General features: G+C 38.0%; 1 protein-coding gene across 1 annotated transcript; it reads right to left on the reverse strand.

The window, feature by feature from the left end:
• Nucleotides 1-26,329, reverse strand: PTDSS1 (phosphatidylserine synthase 1; the record flags this gene model as incomplete). Its single annotated transcript, XM_010186675.1, has 13 exons — nt 1-405; nt 1,692-1,761; nt 2,284-2,352; nt 3,471-3,570; nt 7,767-7,832; nt 9,380-9,492; nt 10,391-10,532; nt 12,341-12,492; nt 15,990-16,148; nt 19,437-19,561; nt 21,814-21,858; nt 23,403-23,501; nt 26,308-26,329. Coding segments are annotated over 13 exons (1,272 nt in total), but the record flags the coding sequence as incomplete, so codon positions are not given.
• Nucleotides 26,330-26,805: the final 476 nt, after the last annotated feature.

Here is a 26,805-nt window from a genome sequence, read left to right on the forward strand (position 1 = left end):
ACACAAAACAGGGTGTACCTGCTATGACAAAATTACTTTTCTTTCCAGCATACTCTTCATTAGCTTTTGGTACCACATGCTGAAGAAACTCTAGACTTAAATCAGTGAATGGCAAGTGTCAGCAGGCAATGATTTGCTCTACACTGGTGGCTCCATCTTGATCCTCTTTTCCTTCAAAACCTCCTTTTCAAAACTTTTAAATTTAAAAATCAATCTTGCATTTGGAAATTCAGAGCCATGTCTGATTTTCTTTGTCACCTCTGGTCACACTGTAGGACATCTCCAGAGACCGTTCTTATTTCTTGCCAATTCCATTTGTTACTTTTGATTTGGAGTGCCGATTCCTCCTTCTAGATGAGTGGCTTTCACTATTGACTGAATGTTTTGGTGGACTGTTGTCAGCACCTGCTGAGAAATAGATATATATTTTATTTGACACTGTCAAGCTCTTGTCTAAAAGACAGTGAAGCTTTCTAGAGCTACAACATTTACAGTATGGATTATCTCAGGCTAATACAAACTGGTTGATACTTGTACTCCATCTAGTGGCCTATTTTTTTTCTAAAAAAAAAAAAAAAAAAAAAAAATGTGGTGCAGGGAGGATTTCTTACTACACAAAGCTGTTAACTGTTGTTTGCTATAGCAGAATACAGTGGCGAAATATCCTCCATTTTAAATGACATCAATAATTAAACCTCCGTACTTTTATTATTGGCAGGTGCTACTATCAGAAATTAAGTATGGAAGCAAAGTCACAGATCCTTGTAAGCATACAATTCTTGTTTTCAGTCTTTCATATGAAAGACCATGTTCAACTCTGAGAAAGCAAAGGGAGACAATGGGGACCCAAAACAAGAATTCTAAAGCAAAACATAAAAGAGGCTGAAGTTTGTGATTTTTTGAAGTTTGAATGCAAGCAATTTTTCTCCAAAATATAGAAATCCACAATTTTACTAAATTGAGAATAAATTAATGTCAGTATCCAGAAAAATAATGTGTGAAATTCAGAGAAGCTCTGCTGTAGGTGCTTTTGAAGTATATGATAAATAAGAAATATTTTTAATGATAAGAACATCTGGAGTATGAACTCTGAGAGAAAGAACTTCCAGGTGTGAATCCTGATATTTGTTCAATAAGCAAGACCACACTAAAGAGTTAACAGAGGAGGCAGGTAACTTAACTGACCTCCAGTGCAGGGAAAAGAAGTCAGAGAAGGAGGCTCCTTTGCTTAGGACAGAGGAAGCTGTTTATGACCATGAGCACTGCATTGACTACACAAGTGTCAGCAAGAACACAGGCTCCAGGGCACATTCTTGACTGTGTCTTAACAAGCAGGAATAAAAGCACAATTCACATTCATATGTTTCAAATTAAATGTGCAATGTTCAGAGAGAAAACCTGTCCACAGCAGTTATTATTCAGAAATGAGTAATACCCTAAACCTACAAGAATGGCCTGGAATAACATCAGAAAACATCAGCTGCTTCATTAAGAAATAAATACGTTTCCAAGAGTTAGAAAAGGCAGTAAAGCCAAACTGCTTTGCAGATGATTTATCTGTGAAACTCCTGCAGGGATGCTTAAATAAGACCAGTTGTCTCCAAAGTAAGTTTCTCAAGCCTCATTTCCCTACCCTAGTGCTGAGCCTTAATGCTACCACTTCAAGAACACGGATGCAGAAGTGCCAATACCTCTACTGAATTTAGAATGAAGCCAGGAAGCATCTGGACTGTATGGACTGTCTTCACTTTCTGATAAGGTCTGCAAAAACAAGAAGAAATGCATGTCATTGGAATGTTGGTTCTTGCGATCAGCACTTCTCCTGTTAGCAATTAGGCTTGTAAATGTAAACTGTGGCAGAAGTCCTCATAAAGCTTTCACCCAGTACCTAGGACTTTTCTCTTTCTGGTTAGATGGTACAACATAGACGATACAATAAGGACTCACCACTTGCCACGTGATCTGTTGTGTAACCCAGTATTCTTAATATTCCCCCAGCATTCCACCTGTACAATGGGAACATTAGCTAACCATTCATCCCCAAACGCTTTGCTAAAATTACAGCCTCATTTTGAGTAACGAAGAGGACAGCACACTTTAGAAACCACAGTGTAATTTGGGATCTGTCCAATACCCGCTGAATTGGGAGCTCTTTCTATTGACTTCAGTTAGACTTTGGACCATCCCCCCACTTATACTAGCTCTGGTAAAGAATTCTAATACGTAGGGGCTTGGTAGTTTTAGCTCTGGTATAAAATAAAAACTGGCTTCTTAGTAAAATACCTTTTCTCGGTGGCCATAGTATTCTGCGTACCAAACCATACCATATAAACACAGGAAAGTTGTAAAGGCCTAAACAAAAGGAGAAGGAAAAGATTACTGCAAACGCAATGTCTTTGCATTCAGTGACTTTGATGCTCTGTTTCTCCCTGCATCTTTTGTCAGGATGAGCAAGACCCATGCTTCAACTTCAAGGTACGTGTACATTGTGCCACCATGAGTATGCAGAGCAATTATCAATGGGAGCATGAGAATACATAGAGATCACCCACACACATGCAGGATATACAGTCAGTGTGACTTTCGTCCTCACAGTCATCACACAAAGGCAGTTGGTAGTCACTTGCAGGTATATTATCAGGAACAACCAACCTGGGAGAAAAAGAATTCTCCTTCTCCTCACCCCATGCTTAAATCTGGGTTACGTGTTTGGTTTTGTGGTGCTCTGATCCAGAAAGCAATTCAATACTTTTCTCTTCTGAAGTTTCAGGAATAAAATTGTCATGCTAAGTAAGAGAACAATAAATCCTGCCTCCCTGTCACCTGTTCAAACTCTGTTCCCAACTAGAAGGGAGAAGTATTTACCTGTCAGCCCATTATGAATGCCTTATTTTTCACTGACCATTAAAAATGTGTTTGGCATTGGAGCTACAAGTCTGGTAAGACACACATCCATTTACTGTTACAGAAAGGGCATTTCATCCTGCATTTGCAGAAATCACACTAAAGTATAGAAAGTTGCAGGGTGAGTGAGAACAATTTGCCTGATAAAGCAGGGTTGTTTTTGTAGTTGCAAGACATCAGCGTGAAACAACATGCATTACTTATTAACACTATTCATTAAGTCCTGTTCCTTTCCAGTGGGCACTACATAAAGCACCTCCAAAGACAACCTTGATCAAACTGACACTTTCTCTCAGAGATAAAAAGCCTAGTGTTTGTTTCATTGTTAAGCACTGGTAAAGTGGCTATAATCTGCTTTGTCAAGAAGTAAGAAAAAAAGTTATTCTAGTCCCTTCAAAGCGTGTTCTAAACGATCTCATATCTGCTTTTCCTAGGACATGTGCAAAGCTCTTTACCAACATTCCCCTACAAAGATTCCCTGTTGCCAATGTTCCAGAGAGGAAGCTGTTTAGATGTTTTCAGTGCTTTTGCCATGCTTTATGTTTCACATGAGAAATCTCACTTACCACACAGAGAAGCCAAAACACAACATACAGTATTTGTGTTTTGGAAAAAAGATCCTGTCCAAACTTTATGCACACAATAGCTTCAAGGAAAGCAATAACCCTGTGGGTAAATGAAAGAGAGGAGGGGAAAAAAACGTGGTTAGAAAAACTAAGGATTTAACTCACATGTTCACAACTCAGACCATCAGCTGTAAACAAGTACCACTCTCTAGTAAGCACACATCTCCCCACCACCACTATTAAATGAAATTATTTGGGAAATTTTTTTCTTTCTATACTTTTCTTCAGCGTAAACAGCATACAAAAAGGGATCAACTGGCAGCTCACAATTCTGTGAACCTCTGCTTGTCCAGGGAACAAGCAGGAGTGTGTGACAGTAGCAGATTAATTCTCTTTATACCTACCACAGCCCTTATTGTATATAAATTTCTTTTCTATGCTGAAACACCAATAGCCTCCCTGTTGGGTGAACTAGAACTGTGCTTAGGGTATTTTTCTACTGGATGCAAATTTACTACAGCTCTAAATAGTCTACTTTGCTTGCTTCAGATGGATTTTAATGAGAAAATTAAAATAAAACAGCATTTCAAATTATCTGAGAATTCATGCATTTGTTTTTGTTTATGTGTAAACCGGGGTAAATACTACAGTATCAGAGGATTTGGGGAGAAATGTGAGAGGAAAAATATCAATATTTACTTTCCTCTCTGGCATTTTAAGAATCAAAACAAATATCTCCATCTCTCTACCCATTACCAGATGTTCACATCTTTTCAAGCTCAAAGCTATAAAAGCTTGTCCACCACTTAGTAGGGATCAAGGAGTTATGAATCCAAAGCTTCCATCATTTGCCATGGAAATATATTTAGTTTCTGCAGGCCCTGGACACAAAATTACATCTTTTTAACAATACAAGTGTAAAAATGTAGAAAAGTGTAGAAAATTTACTCTTCTCAACCTGAAGCAAATCACAAAGAAAACTGTTAAATTCATGTAAGTTTAATACTTTACTTGTTCAATAGTGTCTTTAAGGTGGTATATGAGCTCATGCAAGAACACTCCTCCTCAGACGTGTTCAGGCACACTTAATATCAGCTCAAGTGTTCTAATCTCCCAAGCTGACACTGCAGGACACATTCCCTACCAGCATTCTCCACAGCCAGGGAGATTTATGCCAAAAATGTGTCTGCTGCCTGGCAGACAGGACCCAGCTCCCTCTGTGAAAAAGGAAGGAAAGATGTGTACATGACTTAACCACTGGTATTGCAGAGATGGTCTTGGTGCAAGTGATAAATTACAGCTTTCTCTGTACTATCTAATGTGATTTGCAGCATGATGAGTGAGCCTAAAACTTAAAATTGTGGAAGTAACACCTAATTGTAAATTAATGAGGAACGTATGAGTAAAATCTCGATAGCAGTGTTACTGTGCTGGGTCATCAACTATTTTTCTTTCTTGGTTTTATATTATTCTTACTGATCCAGCAGCAGATTAAAAAAAATAGTTAAACTGAACTCCAGCAATGGGAACAGAAAGACCACCATCAGGAAACAAACATATGAGGGTATGATATACTCAAAGGTATAAATTAAACAATAGGCTGTTTTCAACAAGGACTCAAAAAATTATACAGCTGCCTTTGCTGCATTTATATGTTCTTTCCAATATTCTTGTCAAGAACACTTGGGTTAAGCACACTGTACAATAGGACAGATATTGCAGTTAAAGAAGTGGTGAATCAAAAGATAGAAGAATGCTAAGTGAAAAGTGTAAGTGTCCTACTGAAGTGTGATGAGAATACTCAACAGAACTAAAGACACCAAGTTCTCATTCAGTCAACATGGTCTTGTAACATCCTAACAGATACTCCTTTTGGAACGGCTTAATCTTAATTAAAGCGGTGCAGTTTCCAACAAAACTGTTGCACTGGCCTTGTTCATACCTTACATCACTTACTGTCCATCTGTTTAAGATAATGCTATAGTATACATCAAGTTGCAGATAATGCAGTTTCATATTAATGCAAAGCACTGATTTTAATTGTCCCCATGGTTAGGCTGTTACAAATTCAATGTGTGCCTTTAGAAGTGTTCCTTGGCCACCACAGATATGAATATTCTTTACACTGGCTCTTAATTTCTTCAGAAATTATGTTCTAGATAGTTAAAACACTGGAAGAGTGCTGCTTTTTCAAGAAACAGGAACTCCTAATGTTGCTGTTTTTTCTAGCAGATTACAGAAGCAAGCAGTATCAAGGTGAATACTTACTCCATCCACATTTCCCACAATTAGATTGGACTGTTCTATATTTTATTTCAGTTCTTATTATGTGATCATAAAGAGAGATTTGAACATATATTACACTAATATGTTCAGTGAGATCTATGAACTGAGGGTGATGGTTACTATAATCCTTCATTTTCCAGAGCCAGAAGGCCAATATTATTTCCCTTCAACTCGCAAAAGAATATGTTTACATGCTGACTTTGGGATGAAACAGAGAGAAGTTCATCTTCCTGCATAATGCAGAACTTGAAAATTCTTCCCCAAAATTATAAAACGGTTTTAAGTGTGTCTTCTTTAAGACTCCAAAAATTACCATCTATAGTCAAGAAAATTTCCTTTTTGATATAAACATCTCAATTCCTAAATAATTTAAATACAGATTTCAGTAACATATCTGTATTCAAATGCTTATCTCCAAAACATCAATCCAGCTGAACTGGAACTACTAAGATGTTTATGCACAAACAGAGCACGGCTATCTGATTCTAAGTGTAAATTAAGTAGTCATGTTAACTATGTGATTAATTAGTTACTAAAGCACCATCCACACCAAACCTAGACAGACAGGTTATTCTGCAACAATCATTAAAAAATTCAATGCCCTTAAGGACCGCATATGTCACAGCCTCTCTTTAGGAACCATAACGCATCTTTTGATGAGTAGGATCTTCTTTAAGTAAGGAGGTTTAGTCTTACAGAAAATATTCTCAACTCCTACTCAGCACCAGTAAAAGTAAACAAGAACAGAGTTACTACCTTTCATATGTCCACTAGATGTTATGGTCATGAGTTGAAGACAGAAACAAATACATGGAAGTGGTAAGTCAGTCAGTCAAAGAGCCCAGCCAAACCCAAGAAGATGTGTCATGTTCTCCAGGGTACATTTAAAACAAGAGTAGAAATCCCTTCGACTACATTACAGCATGCTCTGCTTATCTCAAGTGTTGAGAAAGGGGTATTCTTTACAGTGGTGTAGTGCATCTGGAAACATGCCTTCCAGGCCAGAGCTGTTCCTAAAATTCTGTAACATTCCTGAGACTAACAGTAAAGATGAGATAAGTCTTCCAGAGTATTCTCTCTAAATAAGATCTGAGTATTTTATGGCTCATTGAAATGCTATTCCAATTTAAAACAGTAATAGATTCTTCTATTAAACACCAAAATGGTTCAGAGTGTTCTGGAAATAAGACATATAAAGAATGAAATTACTTTTATTTTAAAATCATTGCCAACAGATATTAACTTCTTAAAGAGTTTCTTAAAACTTTTTTCTTTAAGACATGATTTAGCATCTTTTACGTTTTCCCATTTGTAAGCTTACAAGTCATAAATCAGAAGGAACAGTACTACGCCACTTATTTACAAGAAGCTTTTACAAGGCTACAATAGCATATGCTTCTGGTTCCCAGAACAGTACGTTTTAGTCAGGCCATTTAGAGAAGGAAGTCCTCACCAGAAGGAGTCATGCAAACTCTTAATTTTAAGGTTTCCTCCAAGAGACATGTTGAAAGAAATTGTTGCCAAGGTAAACAACATTCATAGCATTATTCTTTTCCTTCTTTGAGAACAGAATAGAAATAGCTGATAATCATGGTTTGTTCCACTGTCTTCTGTCGTAATTCCTAACAGCAGCAATGTCCACCTTGATGTCCAGGTAAAGACTGCTCCAATGACAGGCAAGCAGTAGGGGCAAAAGCTTTATCCTTCTTACCCGACTGAAAATATGGGCAGAAAGGCCAACACTACTTTGAAGGAGCCTAGCTTTATCCAGCAGTTTCTAGTTCTTCCTTCTGTTCTTCTCTTTACTCATTCAATCACTTCCCATGTTCTACCTTCAAATCCAGAATTTTCCTTTCCTCTGAACTTGCAAAAACCAGAAAATCTCTCATACTGTTCTTTACACTAAAAACAACACATGACAAGGACTGACTTCAGGCAAAGCCTGTTTCTGTGCTGGACTCATACTTAACATTTGTCCAAATACTTCAAGAATGCAGCAAGAACACTTACCCAAACACCCAGCACTGAGTTCCCACCCTCTTGCACTGTGTATCTGTGAGGTACGCATAGTATTGCCTGAGAAGGGAAACAAAGAAATTCTGCAGTCAAGTTGAAATTCCTCAGAATATTTACATTCAGAAAATGAGTTTATGTTACAAATGTATCTATACTGAAAATGAAGTGCTGATGGTTGAAATCACATGCAGTCATGCCGGACGTCTACCAGATGGCTTCAATTCCAGCAGGACAGATTATTACTTATATTAAATAGCTTGAAACAACACAGAAATCAATCTTGAGTGCAAGGACTGGAAAAGTACCCAAACCAGCAGACTAACAAAGCTACAGATTTGTCTCCTGTCTCTCCACTGAATCTCCAGTTCTCTTAGGCAAAGTACATAATCTTCAAAAGAATTAGAGAATACTCCACTTTTTTAACAGCTTTAATTTATTAACAATTGCATTTACTTGAGAGGTGTGGGTTTGAATCTCTAAAGAAACCTAATCTGCCTACTCCATATCCTGAGTAAGTGCCCTAACCACAGGCACGTTTTCCTCTCCTTAACAGAGTAGAATTTCTCACTTTCTTGAAAACGGCCTGGAGACCACTCTGCTCTGTTCTTTACACTCCTAAGTTTTACCAGTTTAGAGAGGGGAATTCCAAAGGAGAGGGACCAAAGTTCCTTTTCTCGATCTCTGTCTCTGACTTGCACTGACACATGGGGAAGACAAGTGTTATTAATCCAACGATACAAGGATTGTTTAAGAATAATGATTGTTTAAAAAGACAGCTTGGCAAGTGCCATAAAAAAATCTTAAAAGCTCACCTATACAGGAGCTTGTAGGATGTTTAAGGAGATTTAATTAAGTGTGAAATCGCTGCACATAACTCGAGACACTATTAGCTGTATTTTAGGAATTAAACAATGCACAGCTGCCATGTAACTGTCCAAGGCAATGTCACTGTACTCACAAAAGGGGTATCCCCTGCCTTGAACTTCAAAAGTTTGTGCATTCTGCCTACCAACTAGCTACCTCACAGAGAAAAAAATAGAAATAAAAAAAAAAATCAAGGGGACTCTACTAACAATGTGAAGTAGTGTGAATAGCTAAAAGCAGGTTAATGTTTCTACACAACTGTTAATACTGCATATATACTATTCTGTTACTCAGAATACGGAAATGCTCTATCTTTTCTTATAACATGCTAATATTGCCTGGAGACTAACAGAGAAAGAAGCTCAGTTAGAAAAACAGCTTTCTTTTTCCTCACCTACACTTTTGTGAGCAACTGACTCAACAACTTGGATATTTTCACATGCAGACCTCAAGAAAAACATATGCAGCTAACTCAAACACAGGCAGACACTGTACAAACAGAAGATGGAACATACTGGTCCTGTATTTCTATGGAAACACAGATGTTCATACACATTTTACCTTATTAGTTTATTTGGCTGAAAATACATTTTATTGAAAGTGATAATTATTTTGCTTTTCAGGGTGGCAAAAACAAATTTCTTGACATATGCTGTACTATTCACAAACGACATGCAGTTCTTCGGTACCTAGAAGTCAAGCTACTTTAAACTTAAGAAAAAACACCATGGCAACAAAATTACCTTACAGTGGGTGCTGTAATGATTCCTATGAAGAGAATTCTCCCCCAGCTTAAAGGATGACTTGCTTGGAACACAAAGATATGTTTCAAAAAGAACGTGTTCAACTCAGTCAGCTACCAAAAAAAAAGCTAGTTAATAGTGTTCAATTTTCATAACTCTTAATGTTACTAGAGAAAAAGTGCAAAGATTAATATGGGAACTAAAACATGGAAGGAAAACTATGTTCTACTATAACCTTGCTGGTTAGACTGAGGATTTAGAGTCTAAGACTTCCACTCTAAGACAAGAGGGGAACAGATTAGTAAAACAAATTCTCCCCCTAGACACCTCTATGAAAGTATTTGCTCCCTTTCCAGAAACTCATTAAGGGAGCAGACACTAATTCACACCGCAGAGATCTTCTGATAATGTTCGTATCCTAGTCAGGTAAGAATAACAGAGGTAAATTTAGTAGAGGATTACAAAAGATCACATTTTATATATTTTTTAATATATAGATATATATATATAACAATATATCAAATGCTTCTGGTTCTCCTTTTAAAAACTAAATTCAGCAAATTAAAAATATAAAATAATTTTTAAAGTATGTAAAGTTTTTAGTGAAGTCTGCTAGCATTTGCATGGTGAAGAACCAAAGCAGTTGGGAGATACTATTACCTCTTGCTGGATCAAGGCCAGAATACTGAGCATAAGTGATACATTCAACAATCAATGGAAAAGAAACAAAAAGCAAAACAAAAACCAAACAAACAAGACCCACCTTCTAGCAGTCTTAAAACTGATACAATTGCAAAGAGCAATCTGATGGCCAGTACTATTCTGTAATTACACTCCTGAACTATCATGTAACTCCTGTGAACAAAGCTCTGGCCAGTTCTGTATTATCAATTCATTTAACTGTGTATTTCAATGACAGACATATATTGCATTAGAATATCTTTGAGCCAAACACAGCCAATAAGTAACTGAGCTGATGGCAGCTTTGATTTCACAGAATTTCTTTCTTACCTGCCAAATGATCATGAAAAGGTAGATTCCAGCCACTCTTTGAAATGAAGACTTAGGGTCAAACCAGCGGACATAGGTCCAGCTGGCTGGGGTGAACTGTAATACAGCTCTTTTGATTTTTCCTGTGGTCGTGTGAATGTCCCTAAAAAAGAAAGAGAATGGGTGGAATAAATACAAGGACTATACAAGAAAAAAACAAACAAACAACAAACCAAAACAATAGGCAGGTTACCCATGTTTCACAACAATCACACTTTTTTGTTGGACAGCAAATATCTTCACAGACACAACTGTATACCAGGCAAGGGTGAATTAAGAAATATTATCTATTAAACAATTCAGCCAGACTGCATCCTGCTATGAAAGCCCACCCTCCTCTATCGTCAGTCAGTAACTAACATCAAAACATTTAACATTCTCTCCATGAAGAAAAGAAACAAGGATTGTGATTCTGCAACACCCTTGGAAAATCTAGAGGATATTTCTTCCTAGTCTATTTACATTGCTCTTATCCCAAAACCTCCTGTTTTAGAGCTCACTGAGATTAGTCCCTGTAAGAATGTCAAATTCGTGATTCATTGATTGTATCAGTGGCTGGCTCCACAGGTTTGAAAATGCTGCACTTCCAGCACACACAGTCCCTGCTGTTCTGATAGTAGAAGCATGTGAATCTTCTGGAAAGATGTGATAGCACTGTTTAAAGCTAGAAGGCTTTAAAATTCCCTTTTGAAAGGGGATGCGGATGGAGGTTCATCTGACAGATGCGTAACTGGTTCTTGCTTTTGACAACATTAATTCAGATGAGCAACAGCATTTAAGAGACAGGGAATCTAAGAAAAACTCAGAGCTCCCTTTTCTGAAGGGGGACTAGCAGGGCTAGAAGCCAGTTTTCACCCTGTTATTTCCCTGGCCCTTCTGGACAAAAATGGAGATTTAGATTTGCTATTTCTGATACTTGTGTTCTCTTAGGCTAGCAGGATCTTAGTTAAGGGGAACCTTCTAATCTTTAAGATGAGCATTTATTCACTGAGAAAACAAAAAGGCACAAGCAAAAGCTTCTCATTCGATGCAGCTCCTCTTCATGTTAAAGGTTCAAAAAAAAAAAAAACACACCAAAAAAAACCCACTACTCATCCATTTAAAATAATGTGAGGAAAAAATAATCCACAAAGACAGTAAAGACTAGTCCTGCCATAGATATTCTGTCATTTTAACTTTCAGTCAACTCTTTAAAAACAGAGGGAATGTCAACTCTGAAATGCTCATTATTCCTCCTGAATTGAAATGCAGGAAAACGGAATTGAGACTAAAAGCTGGATGGTTCTCAGAGCAACTAACAAATTTGTGAGTAAGAAAAGAAAGCAGTACAGAAGTTCATGCAGGGTACAAATTTGGAAGTCAAGCTTTGAGCTCCTTTTCCATCTCAAGGCGATATCCTGTGGCAACTCGTTATTTTAGAGGGTCAGAAATGGGGCAAGGCAATTCACAGCACAGGTGTAATCAGCCAGATTCCTCTTCTGCAATTACCACTCATGCTGACAGATTGCCACACTAATGCATCATCAAAGTGAGCCCAAATCCAGTTCAAAGTCATTGTATAATGAGAAAACAATTTCAAGTTTTGTTCACTGCCTTGTACTGCCTTACTTGTACAAAATAAACTGCAAATGCAAATAGCTTTACTACTTTATATTTCCATTTGGCATCAATGCTTGTAACTTAGATTGCAAAGGAAAATGATGTATACATGATCGTATATACAAATATATGCTTTACAGAGATGGATTTTTAACATTTAAAGTAAACTTACAGCATGGTTAAGCACATGCAGATTGCATGCTAATTTCATACCACGTGCATTTTACATATGCTAAGATCTATCTCCCAAGGAAATTAATTTAGTATTATAATATCAAACACAATGTTTATGAAGCTTTAATTTAGACCTACTTGAAGCTTGCCCAGTGATAGGTCCTCATCTCCAAGAAACGACAAACTACCATGCCCAACCAGATGCCACCCCCGTTACAAAGCAGGATGTCCAAAATGACTTGATCCCACCAGCATTCAGCAAAATTAGGCAGAAGGTGCATGAAGAAGAGCTACAGAATACAGCAAAAAGATTCTGGGTGAGGAACAGTACAGAATTCATGTAAATTCACTTTTTAAGTACACATTCAAAAATCAGCTTTTCAGTACGTGTCATATTTCAAGGACATGATCCACAAACACTGAAATTTGATGGGCATCTTTTCATTAACTTCAGAAGGCCTTGGACAGAAGCACACAAGACATCAGAGGTTTCCTTCTCACTGTTCCCTGGTGGGGCTATGCTGTATATAAGGTATCATGCAGCTCTTGGCCTCTCAAAGATGAAACACAGAACATCCATAGAAATGCATGAAACAAGCAAAACTAATGCATTTCTTAGAGGAAAGAAGGCATTTTGTGCTTTAAAGAATAAATAGAAGAGAATTCTTGGTTTATTTTTGCTAAATAGTTTTAAGAGGTATGTTTTCTACAGCAGCAACAAGATGCAGTAAGTAGAATGGATGCATTCGTAACAACTGTCAGTAGTAAAGCATGTTGGAGTTCAGGAGTTTAGACTTGTTCTATTTCAAAACTCTTTCTTTAATTTACTATTTTTAGGAAGTTTAGCGTCTGTAAAAAGATTAGGAGTTCACCAATATTCTCAACACTACAAGCTCTGCTGCTATACTTGATCCAGAATGGCTCAAGAAGTTAAGATTTTCCACTCTTCGTTCCTACCAGGTCTCTGGTAAGCACTAATTATGAAGGTACTGTTACGATGAAGATACTGGAAAACAGGCCAGAAACAAAACCAACATCAGACTGAAAAGCTGACACCATCTGGATATATGAAAACGTATTCAGTCTCTTAAAGATTTCCCCTGGAAAGTTCACAAATTATTTACCTCTGAAGCAATCTGTTCCTTTCTGAATACTCAAAACCACTGTGAGGCATTAGTTATGCAATTAAATGTATTTACAGATACATTTGGTGACTTTATACTTTCGATAGAGTGGAAGAGGACAACCAGACAGAGTTAAGGCAAGATGTAAACAATTTACTGAGAGCTAGAAATGGATTCAGCGCCTCTTGTTCTCCTTTAAGAGAAAATAATTGTATTCTCTATTCCACAAGAAAAATCAGAGCAACCCAAAAAACAGACTGAAAAAAATAGCCATGGACTTGAAATAAAAACAGCCATGTGTTAGGCAGTCCCTTTGGAATACTGAAGGAGATGCTTAACAAAACACATACCAAACAAGAAGATTCTCACTTCCACAAAAAGTAGTACTAATTTTGCTAGATAATGTAAATACACTGTGTCTGTGGAAAATTATTGGTATGATTTTGTAATAAAATATCTTTTGTTAACAGATGTATAAAATAAAATATTGAAAAAAATCAGATGTGAGAAGTTTGAATAAGAAGAATATTTTTTGTAAACCGCAAGAATGAATACTGGTCCATTTATAATAAATTCCAGTGACTGATATTGACAATGACAGTTCCTTTGAAAACTCTTGCAGAAGTATATCAAAGCAACTTGTTTTTCTTTGACATGGCTATGAGAATTTCAACCTGTAGAAAAGACAACTTGAATTTCTCTCCCAAGCTATACAATGCTGCTACATTTTCCCTTTCATGTTTTGAATTAATTTAATCCAAAAGGGGCACTAGGCTACAAATCTCAAACTGCAATTATCTAGCCAAAATCACCAAAAATTACAGCTAGTAAGGCAGCAAAAAACAGAGCACAGGAGTTAGCCAGACCATTTCTAAGGTGCTAGCTGTTTACTCAGAATGAGACACCAAGGTCTGCCTGCATCCCAACTTTACTCCCATAGTAAGGAGCAAGAGCCAAGTATCCCATTTCAGCACAGAGAGCCAGCTGAAATCCATTAAAGCTAACAGGAGATGCACAGCTAAATCCCCACGTAACTGCTCTGATAACTTCTGATGGCTTTCCTGAATTAACTAATTCATTAAAAATCCATTTGAGTGGTGATAACCTCTCTATATGTTGAACCTTACCCAACATATTGTCTGTTCCAATAATCTGCCTTTGAACAACAGGAAATACTAGACACCCCATGCGGTATCAAATTGAAGATGATAGTTGTGCAATGATCAACCGAATGATAAGAGTGCGTGAGAACCAAATCCAAATTTATCCTTCTCCAGAGGGAAAAAAATGAGTACAGTAACTAGCAAAGTTGTTTTCTGATGGATGAGTACTTGTGAAATTCTAATCTTAAATAGTTTCAAAATAGCTTAGAAAACAGGGTACCCTTCAATGCCACAGAACAAAAACATATTTTGAAAACAAACTCACGGCACCAGTATTTTCAAACCCAAAAGTTTAATTTTAGACAACTAAATCCTTATCTAAGTTTCTCAATTATAAATGCCTTGTCAGATGAGCCAAGCACTCTCAAGACAGCAAGCTCTACAGAAAACTATGATTTTAAGGACTAAATTCAGGTGTTTACAGCTACACTTAGTATTTTAAGTGTGATAGATTAGACTATGCTGTCCCAAAAACTGATAAAAATTGGATTTGTTTCTTTCTCTCTGAATTGTCCAATGAAAAAATATACTGAAATTAAACTAATTTTTATAGAAACGTATCCTTGGATTTTAGGTGACATATTCTACTAAACAAGCTCTAGGTTGCATGCAAATGAAAATAATTAAGAGTAGCAATTAATCAGCTTGCATTGTTAAAACAGATCTGACAATAAGGACCAGCAGTCTAAGCAATAGTCAACTCACTCAGGTAAAGTAGCTGTATTTTTTTTAATCCAAAATAGGATTTGGAAGTGCCAACAGTCAAATGACTTAAACACGTGCTTCAGAGAACTGTGGTAAGGCTGGCTAACAAAAATAGTCAGTAGTTCTCCAAACCATGGTGCAGGGGACTACATTGTGTGTGAACTAGCTTAGATTCATATACTGTAAAAAAAAAAATTGCATTTTTATGTCAGTGAACATGAATAAATTAGGCTTGTGGAGTACAATTTAACAAAAGAAGGGCTTATGACAGAAAACAATACACCAAATAGTGTCTTGACATTTCATATAGACTTCTCCTCATGGGTCCTCACACCTTCCTCAGGGATGCTTCAACTCCATTTCACTGTACAGTATCCACAACTATACACAATGCATAATACTGCTGTATTTGGGGTAAAGGGATCATTACAGTAGATCACAGATGTTGCAAGGTGAAAATGGAGAACAATTGCTCTGAATGAGGGAATATTAGTCAACATCTGAAGTAGCATCAGTGTTGACTCCCATGACATCAGAAAAACAAAGTATGAATGGCACCAATAGGCTGGCTTAGGCTGCCTTCCTGTTCAAGTCTTAGTAAGTCACTTACCTAAACCTCAGCTTGCTGTTGGCCAGTAATGCAACTGCATCAACTGCTCGGCATCTGGTTTATAAGGCTTAAAATGTAGATCTACGCTGAGACCTAGTCAGTCATCCTTGTAGTAACATTCACTTTTCCCCAAGAACAATTTAAGTGTCATACATTTGCTTAATTAAGGTAAGTGGTTGGCCTACCTCAGTGAGCTCCCATGTGATGCTAATAGTCCAGCACAGCCCATAGCTGCGGATCAGCAAAGCCTTCATAGCCCAGCCCCAGAAATGCCCAAAAGCAAATATATCAAAGTGGCTGAGGATTCTCTCCCAGGTGATAACATGACAGTTCACAGCATACTCCTGTTAATGAAAAAAAGAAAACCAACAAAAAACCTCAACAAATAGGCAGCTTCAGAAACATTAAAGAAACTTCTTTCTATCCAGTGCAATGAACCTGAAATTATAAGGATATTAAAATATGCATTATTCTGTTTTCTTGTCCTTCCAAACTCTGCAAGAAAACTTTCAGTATTAGGACAATGTCATCATGGTACAGCTCCAATTTAAAGGGAGATAGAATAGACATTGCTTCTTGAAAGAATGTGTATTTCTTACATGCAGCGGTACAGTAGGAGCAACAAAATTAATAATAATAAAACCAGCAAACAATACTCCAGAAAATAGTTACTTGTTTTAATTTGGGATCTTGATTTGAAATAACTACCTTTCTCCATTTTCATGCTGTCTGGTGTTCAGATGTGGCTTATCAGTGGCTCATCCTCACCAGTCTGTAATTTTATATTACTGATCTCAACTCTCATTTGAGTATCTTTTGTGTCTTATTTTCCTCACCAGAGGAATTTCCCAGAACACACTGATATTGAAAAAGTTCAGTCATAGGGCTGAAGGAAAAAAACTTAAAAAAATCAAAGGGAACTTGCAACTGTTCTGTCGTGGATAAGTGGCATATTCCTTACATATAATATCCTAGTCATCAATAACAAAGGAAATGTGTTCATAATGTCGTACAGCAAGTGCTAGAAATCACTGCCCAAATGAAAAAACATTTTAAAAATACCTGTTTGCCATCAGAAAGCTGCATCTGTGGAGTTCTGTCTTGTTACTGGGCACAAACTGAACTATTCCCAACTGAAAACACGCATTTATAAAAATTCCTCCTAAAATACACATTGCCGCCTGCAGGTGACAATGCAGCACTGCTCCATGCTGTAGAATTAAGAACTGATTCTCTTTCAGGCTAGAGCTATTGCTAATCCTACACAAATAAATGATGATCAAATTGAAAAGGGAATGGCAGAGAAACATTTAAATCCATACAGAGAAGAATGCACAATTTCACACACATACTTGTGTCTCTCATGTTCCCTATCAGGAGGCAGTTAAGTCTCACTACAAAAATGTAAGTAACCCTTACTGCTCAGATGGTGCCACTTGAAGTGAAAGCATGGCACCGTTTCTCACACATGCCAGTGCTGCTGGTCATCCAGAGAAAGATGCACCACCTGCCCTAAGCATGGCAAAGCTGCAGCTTTAGTGCTCATACCCAAAGAGATCTGAAACTGGCTCATTTGCTGTATTCTCAGTACAACTGGAAACACCTTGACAGAACAGTGGACAAATCCACACACACTAGAGCTTCCTTCCACATTTCTGCTTCTTTTTTGTTATACATATATGCAGAAACATCCAGGTTCAAATTTCAGGAAGCTCCCAGTTGAAGTCACTTTGGCATCTTGACCTACACGCACACAAAGTCGTACAGTCGCTGTATTTAATTTCTTTAAAAAAGCAAGAGCAGCACTGAATGCACAATGGAAGCTGCAGACTCATAGCTACACCATGATACCTGAAATTCTGTGATGAGGGAACACAAGGAGGTTACTCTAAAAGTAAATGTTTTTCATGGCTCTTGCTTTTTTGGTTTTATTTTTACTAGGGCTTTTCCCACCCATCTCTATCTCACCACCTTTCCAGCTGCAGCTCTGTCAGTCATACAGTGAAATGTGTTGAACTTACTTTTATACTCAAGCAACTTTGCCAGTCCTATGCAAGAGACCAAGCTGCAGTCTTCATTATAGTTGAACTTTAAAAATTTATTCCAACTTTAAGTGACAGCATCAGGATTGCAAAGTAGTACAGAGTAAGTTTCCGCTGACTGCTACAGTCAGGGAATCTGCTGTACTGTGGTTCTGTGCCAGTAGTAATACTAGTCCTCCTCTGACTCAAATCTATTTATTTCTAACTTAAATGACAGGAGAGAAAGGTGAACCTGACTTACAAACAGACTTCTCATGTCAGCTCCCTTTTGTTGCTCAGCAACATCACTAACCCCTGTGCTCATGCTCCATTTAGCAGTATGTCCTCCCACCACCCTAACAGCAGGCTGCCCACATCTCACCACCACCACGCATCTCCTGCAGAACAGAAAGCCCCAGTTCTGCTCTGGATGCTGCGTTTCCACAGCACTTACTGCTGATCCACTGAGGTGCAGCACCTGAAGCACCCAGAGTTTTCCAGCTGAGGAGGCTGTATGCAGCCCTCACTATTGACAGGCTCATGTAGGCTTACTGCACTGTAAAGATTTCCATTCCCTCTTGGGCACTACAGGGCAGGAGTTTGCAGGCACTGCTGATTAGCACTGTGCAGTAGTTTGCATATGCAGGAAATGGCTATTTGCCAAAGACAATCAGTGTATTTCCTTACTCTTGAGGCATGAGCCTGATAGCACCACCTACTATACACAACAGGTGACCACAGTGCACAAGTGTGCAAACCTACAAGCAAGGAAACTCTGGTCAGGTCATGGGCAGCAATTTGATGCAATAATGAAGAGGATTAAACTGCCAATTCTTGCCTCTCCATGCAGTAACCCTCTTCTGCTTGGTGCTCAACTGCTTACCCCCTTCTGCCTACCTCCCAGCATACCTCACGTACTTCTCCCAGGCCTCCTTTTAGTACCTCAACTCCCTGTGCTACTTTCCTCCCCTGAAGGGGAATGTTCTCTGTATTGGAAACACTTTGCAAGCTGCTCAACAGGCAGAAGAACAAGCTTGGCTTTCCATACCACTCCAGATCATGGTCTGTGGAAGTAATTTCCCAATGGTTAACAGCACCAGTGCTTAGCTGGGTGACTGGAAGGCAGCAGAGCCCTGCAGTTGCAGTACCTGGACTTCAACATACTCAGCAGCATGCCAGTCACATATACTAAGCTCCGAGCAATAAGCCAAGACTAAACTTCTTTGACTGCAGCACTGTGGTATCAAAAAACCTGATGTGGGGAACACATACCATACAGGCCTCATTTCGATACTACCTTGCTAAGTCTGTTTTCAGTATCCAGGCCCATATCTATTATTTAAAGGAATCCAAAGCCACTCCACTGCAAACATATCTCACACTCCCAACTGCATTTGAACATCTGCATTAGACAGAATACAGAGAATACTTTTTCACACCAATTGATTTCAATCAAAAGAAATAGCAACTGATATAAAAGGCTCATTGACTGTCAAGTATAGGCACAAATTTGCAATGCTCATGCCAGCCAATTCAGATTTATCCTTTCACATTCACGTAAAACATGCCTAAAGTAGCCAAAATGTCCAATAAAGTGCCATAGATACATACCATAATGTCTGCTTCCCTTGTGGCATATCGAAGATTAGGATCCAGCCAGTACATCACTGCTTTTACCTGCTCAAAGTTAAGGAAGAGCACGAACACCAGGAACAGAAAATAGAGCACACTGAGACCTGCAAAAAGACTGAGCTTTAAAACCATGTTCACTCACAAAATTCCTTGGGACACAGAAGAAACCTAAAAGCTGCTTTCAGCCTGTTGCTCTATACATGCCCAGTTTGCATAAATTAGTTTTCTTCTCACAGTGGCTACATGCAAAAAAGCTTATGAGACACAAGTCAGATAGTAATATTTGAGGACCTGGCCCTTCATATCACCTCCTGCTTAAAGTGATATATTATAATGTTCAACTGCATGGACCCAATCAAAATAAAACCAGTCTAATCAGTTTAGACACAAGTAGTACAAGGTTGTGAGCAGGAAGCTATTTAGTAAGAGATACATTAGGACCTCAGGATTGGATTAGCTCTCTCCCTTTGCTTTAAGTATTCTCAATAATTTAAGTCTCACTAATGCAGGCCTCTTAGCCTACATGCAAATTTCAACACAAAGATCAATTTAATCACTCCACCCGGCAATTTTGAGCTATGCAGACAATAAAGATTAGTTATAAATATAAACTAATGTATACTTGAGTTACTTTTGTGAGCTGGAATATTTTCTGCTTGAGCCTTTTAAAGATACATATGATTATGATTTTTGTTCACATCATTAGAAATTATGAAACACTACTGCATTTGGGACTACCACCTCTCTTCTTCCAATGTCTGAATATGGATTTTTTAAATATAAAAACTTGTAAGAAGTTAAGAGTTCTAGGTAAAGATCTGCAGGCAGATGAAACTACTGTTGGGAACATATCTTTACATTATCCACAAGTTCACAGATATCTAAGACCACACGTGGAAGAGCCACAAACACTAAAACAATTTCCATAGTCTAGCGCTCAAACTTACCCATGTCCGGCCGCAATGTCATGGAAGGTAGAAAGATCAATGTGAAGAAACTTAGTGTCTGCCATCCAAAATAAACTATAGCAATTCTAAAAAGGTTTTTTAAACTATAACTAGAACTCACATGTTATTAGTCCCCCATGTATGCTACAGAACAATTTCCTCTCAAACACACACAAATGAGCAGAGAATATATATACTGTCCTCTGCAGTACATCCTAAAAACACATCAGGTAAACAGATGCCAAACTACTACAACAAGCAGAGCCTGCAGGCGAGGGTGCACCCTGAAATGTTGAGGACACACTACTCCTGCCTTTCATCTACTGAACAGGTCTGAGATTTCAAGCACGGCTAAATAAGCCATGCCGGAAGAAACAAAGTTACACAGGGAAAAAAAGTTACTCTTGATTTTGCTTGCAGCATTTTCCCAAAAGTACAGAGGATCAAGCTCTGACAGTATCAACACAGAAAATGGCCTTTTCATTTACATTTGCTGAAACCTGAAATGAGCAGTAGGACGTGTGTTTCTCAAACCTCACATGGAGAAGGATTCTTTAACAAGTACTATTTAATCAGCAGTATCCTCTCAATGTCAGCAGATGAGTAATCAGCTACTTTGGGAGACTACTTATTTTTAGCTATACGAGGTGGTGGGAGAAAGACACATTCAGTCCCCTTAAAAAGAAACAGATCAGCTTTTAATTCAAATGTGCCTAATTTTCTGTAAATGTGCTTGAAGTCTAGGATATGCTCTGTGAATGACAATTTATTTCATAATAAAATTCCTTAAGTTTTTGCCATGCAATTCACATGTTTAAGGAGCAGGATTTCACTCAGTAAGTTCTGTAGTTAATAGAATTATTTTCCAAGCTATGGATGCAACTAATATTTACAAGTATTTTTGCTGAAATTATAAGAATATGAATATGCACATGTTAAGAATATTGGTAAATTTATGTTAAGCTATACTATGATACTATTTAATAAACATATAAATTATTAGCATAATTTGCCAGTAATGAAAAGAATTTTAATTAGAAGTCAGATAGTATATGCAGTAGCTATAAAAAACCCATACCTTTCTGGGGTGGGAAGAGATGGCAGTAGGAAAGGTGTGGGGGAAGGAGATTAGGAAGCACAAACAGAAAACAGGATTAAAACAGAGTATCAGAATGAATTATCCCTTTCTGGTGATTTAAATTTACACCATCCTGACACAGTAACTACAATGATTTTCCCAAACATAATTAAGAACAGACTATAAACGAGTGCTCAGAAGTGGAAAGGAACTGACGCTCACACAAGTTTGATGCACAATTATGTTTCATGACAATTCCATGCATCTGAAAGTTAAAATGGTCAGTCCTGTGAAAGCACTGAAAAATTCAGAAACACAACTTAAAACTTACCAAAAACCATTCTCCATATTGCAGGGTGGGGACGTGTAAAGGGTCCTGTGGACAGTAAACAAAAAGCCTATTAGTAGTCAGTAAGAACCACAATCTATTTTTGAGTATACCTCATAGGAGGATTTGGCATGAGCACAGATCAAAACTCCATCAAACTACGTAATATACCAAAAAGTTGGGGCTCTATTTAAAAACAAAACAAAAACAAAAACAATAAAACCCCCCATCTTTAGCAGCACATTTCAGAGAGTAAAAGGTCACTGCCAACTAGTAGGGCAAAGACAAAATTTTCCATTATTTTAGTGGAGATGTTTCCAGAACAGCAATATGCTGCTTGCTCAGCAGACACCATATCTCAGGTGTCACCTGAGGATCTCTTGATCTGGTTTCTAATTCACAGCTCACATATCTTGCTCCCAGTGAAGTCATCAAATACATATTTCTGTGTGTTAGCAATGAAACATGGTGCTTCAGATGACCATGAAGTTTTAGCAATCACGTCTCCTCAAGCTTCCAAACTGAGTACCATATCTCTGACAAGATGTAAGATACTCATGCTTTTTACCAGTGTCAACAGTATTTACTTTAGAGACAGTGATTAAACTGACTTTATCAGATTAAAAACCTTCCAGTTAATGTGCAGAGCAGAGAAAGTAAGTCTGGTGAAACTGGAAAACCTCTAAACATGAATCATATGTCTAGGTAGTAAGAAGTGACTGAACAGATATTTTCAGCATGCACTGCAGAGTGCTCTTTCACCACTGTATGAATAAAGCTCATTTTTCTCTGGCACTCAGTAGTTCAGGAAGCACTTAATGAAAACTATGGATTAATGATTTTTAAAATATGAGAAAAATATAACCCCACAAAGCTGCCCTGAACACAATCGCTGTTTTTTCCTAAACACTGCCAACCTTAAGACAGTTTAGACCTTACCCAAGAATTATGCTCTTGCTGACAGCAGTAAGTGAAAATTAAAAATAAGTAACAAGTAATTTTTTTAAAAATAAAACAAACAGGAAGACAGCATTTCCACTACAGAATTAAGTGTCACACAAGAGTGTTTTCCTTTTTGTTCTTTCTGCTTCTTACACAATTACCAAAACTTGTGTCCAATTTAAATTTCTACAGAGCAACTGTAGTTTTACACTGTAATGTGACTTAGACCACTTCTAACTATCACTAGCTTCTGATGAGGTGATTTATGTAAGGAGATACATCTCTGAGAATTTGTAGAATGACATTTCTGTTGAAACACACTGAGGTAAAGTCAATTTAAATATTATTTAAGGATCTGGCAGCATCATTACTTAGCAATGTGAGCTGCAACCGCACACCTGCAAACAGAGACACTGATCTTGAAAATCTGACTTCCTTGTTAGATAGACAAGCTATAAGTAACTTGCATTTTACCATTATCTCTGTTCAGTATGATTGTAACCCATTTTAGACTATTCCTTAACATAAATCAAAATTGCAAAGAAAAAATTACATTTAAAAGTAGTACTTAAATAAAAAGAAATATAGCGACAATGAAAAGAAATGCACATTACAAAAAGTGATATATAAACATTATAAACCTTACTTACCATTAGGAAAAGCTAGAACACTGATGATTAGAAAGAAGAAAATCACAGAGAGGATACCCCTCCAAATATTATCCTCTGGGACAGAATCATCCCTGAAGAGACAGACAATATCAAAGTGTTAAAGTACATTATAAGGATGAAGTCAAAAGGCTCTGAAGATACCATATTATTTAAATAAAGACTACATGGAAATAAGTATAAGAAATAAGCATGCTGATTATACAGCAAATCAAGATAGTAACTCCACTGAATTTTCACTCTGCACTTCTGGGTATCCCTTTCTCAGAGATCTGAGTACATATACAAGCCATAAGCACTGTTAGAAGTCAGTGTTGAAAAATGACTAAATTCAATGCAAGGTAAAAAAAAAAAATCTTTATGCTTTAACATTCACAGAAACATCATCAAAAGTACTTTTACATAGCAAACAGAGACCTAAACCAAAAAATCTGGATGTAATTTCTAGGTTTCCCTCTGCTGTTTTGGTGCTGCTCGCAATCCCCTTCGCTTCCCTTGGCCTGTTCCCAGTGTCAAATGTCTGAGGTCAGTTCAGAGAGGGGGAAATAATAATTAAGATCAGCCTTTGGAAGTTAATGCTTACACAGCTTAGAACCCCTGTATAACAGACAGCAAAACTTAAAAGAACCAGGGAAAAATATAAACTTGCTTTTAGATCTATTATGCCAAAGCTCTAAATAAAAAGCAAGGAATCATTTGTGCTGTCATATTACAGCCAGAAGAGAGAGCTAAGAATTCAATTTGGAAAGCCAAAGCAAACTTGATTGAGCTCAAATCAAAGTTTTACCACCTGGGTAATTTTCACACACTTAACATGAGTGAAGTTAATGAGTATTTAAATATATTTCTTTATTTATTCTCAAACTCCAATACCAAAAAATTCTCAGCAATCTTTAGAGGAATAAAGCTCTTCCTGGAAGAGTATCTGTCTCATTTCTGGATGGTTGTCCTGGTTTTGCTGGGATCAAATCACAGAACCAATTTTCTATGCAGGAAAGCTCAATTTCTGAGGAGATTAAAGAACTCAATGTAGTGGAAATGAAGTTGGTAAGACACTTTTAGTTTTCAGCCAAGAAAGTAAATGAGGTCTTTAGCAGTTCTGAGTTAGCCAGGTGCAGAAGACAGGGAGAATGAAAGCGAGGGCAGTGGATGTAAACTGGCCAACAGAATTATACCATACCATAATTGTCACACTTACTATAAACTGGGGAACTTGCTGAGGATGATCTCTTCCCTTGATGGTCAGTATTGCTGGAGGGTCTCACCTGTCATTCTCCTCCTGAGGCCTACTGCCCCACTCATTGTGACCATTTCACTGGGGCTGTTGTGCTCAGTGTTTATTATCTTATCTAATATTCAATGCTGAGAGCGCACAAGCAGTAGCTGCCATATAATCCGAGTATAACTTTGTGTTCTATTATTGTATTATTATCATTTTAGTTTACTGCAATCATTAAACTGCTCCTATCTCAACCCATAAGTGTTCTAACCTTTCCTCTCCAATTCTCTTTCCCACCCCACTTGGAAGTTGGGGGAGCAAGCAAGCAGCTGTGTGGTGTTTAGCTGCTTGCTGGCTTAAACCACACCAATGGTTCAGTAAAGAATCTGTGACAGCATAAATGCACTTCACATTGGGTACTTGCTGCAGTTATAAAATATTTCTCGCTTTGCCAAATTACTTCCCTTTCCCTCAAAATTGAACCTTAACAGCTGCACAGCAGAATGTCATCATTGTGAGGCATTTAAGCACTGTGTTAGTTTAACTGGATGGCAGGGAAAAGTACATTAAACATGAATGGTTTCTCTGCAGGCCTTAGGGACTCCCCACAGCATTTTTTTCTTTAAACCAGCTCAGTACAGATTTACCAGTCATTTTCCAGCAGGCATGCTGCACAGACTGACACTTTACACCAGCTCTGAACCTCAAGTCCCAGAGCTTAACTCTGGCTCCCTTGGAGATCTCAAGAGCCTCATGCCATCCAGCACACTTCCCAGCCAGAGCTTCAGGCTGCGACGGCTCAGGCAGCAAAGCCATATTCCTCTTTTAACATCTGAAAATAACACACAGGCAGAACATGCTGTCACGGGTCCCACCAAGTGGGGGCCTTTTTTTTCTTTTTTGAAGAGAGAACAGACGACTAGAGTCGCAACACCATATAATTCAGCATGGCCAAGAAAGTGAAAGACACTGTGATCACAACACTTAATTGTCACGCCAGCTGGGCTGAAGGCTCCTCACCTTTGCATATGAGGATTCTGGGTACTACTTGGCTCCAGGAAAGCTGTCCTAGTCATGTTGGCACCACTTTCCCCAAAAATCAACAAGATGTTGTAAGCGGCGTTCCAAGTAAGTGGTTGAGGCATTTCATTTTGGCTCACAGATACCTTTCAAAATGGATAAACTTCCTATCTGCTTGCCAGAAGCAGATAAAAACAAGTAGGAGCAAAAGACTCTCTACCGTGCACTGGTTAAGATAAGAATTATAGTGTCTGAATGGAAGAACTATTTTGAGGAATGCCAAAAAAAACAGGGAAGCAAAATAACTGTTGGTGGAAAGACAATCACAACAAGCTGCAATCAGGAAAATGTCCTAAATCATCTCCTTACTTAGCCTTAGGAACTTTGACGCTGACTTTGAAATATAAGCATTCATACAGCAAAAACAAGGTTGCTAATGCTTGTGTGGGAGGACAGATGAAAATTCTTTCAATTTGAACTCACTTTACCAGCACATTTTTCCATTCTGTAGCTTTCTGGGGAAGAAATAATGAAAAAAACAAAGCACACAATAACTGCATAATCTTTTTCTCTATCCTGCTCTTCTCCTGAGTGCTACATTACACTGCCACATTACAAAAATGTAAACTACAAAGTTATTACATCATGAAGAAAAAAAGAGGATACTCAACTGAGGAAAAAATAGCTAGGACTCTAAATTTAGAGTGTGTGGAAAAAAATCTTCTATAAACTCCCCAAACGAAACTTAAATGCACAATAATCCAGTTTAATCAACTCCATTAATCAAGGGATGTGAAAGATAACAACCCTACATCCTCATAGGTCTTACTCCTGCTACCATAATTCCCCACAATTTAACACCAGAAGCTACCAATCTGTCACCTTCCTCAGTCCTGTTGCTGTATTCCACAAAATATCCCCTCTGGCACCCACCTGCCCTCATGCTGGTTGCCTCTGGGCTCAGAGAAGGCCACATTCCTCTCTCCAGAGAAGATGAGGACAGGGCAAGCTAAAGCCACTCCATGCCTCTGCTCCAAGGCACGCCCTGGAAGCAGAGGAGCCTCTGTCTGGCTCATCCAGCAGGAAATAACCAGGGCAGCTGCAGCCATTGTCAGAAGCACTAGAAGTATGTGCTTTAACAACAGT

This window comes from Mesitornis unicolor, unplaced genomic scaffold, assembly GCF_000695765.1.
Source record: "Mesitornis unicolor isolate BGI_N332 unplaced genomic scaffold, ASM69576v1 scaffold48286, whole genome shotgun sequence".
Classification (NCBI taxonomy): domain Eukaryota; kingdom Metazoa; phylum Chordata; class Aves; order Mesitornithiformes; family Mesitornithidae; genus Mesitornis; species Mesitornis unicolor.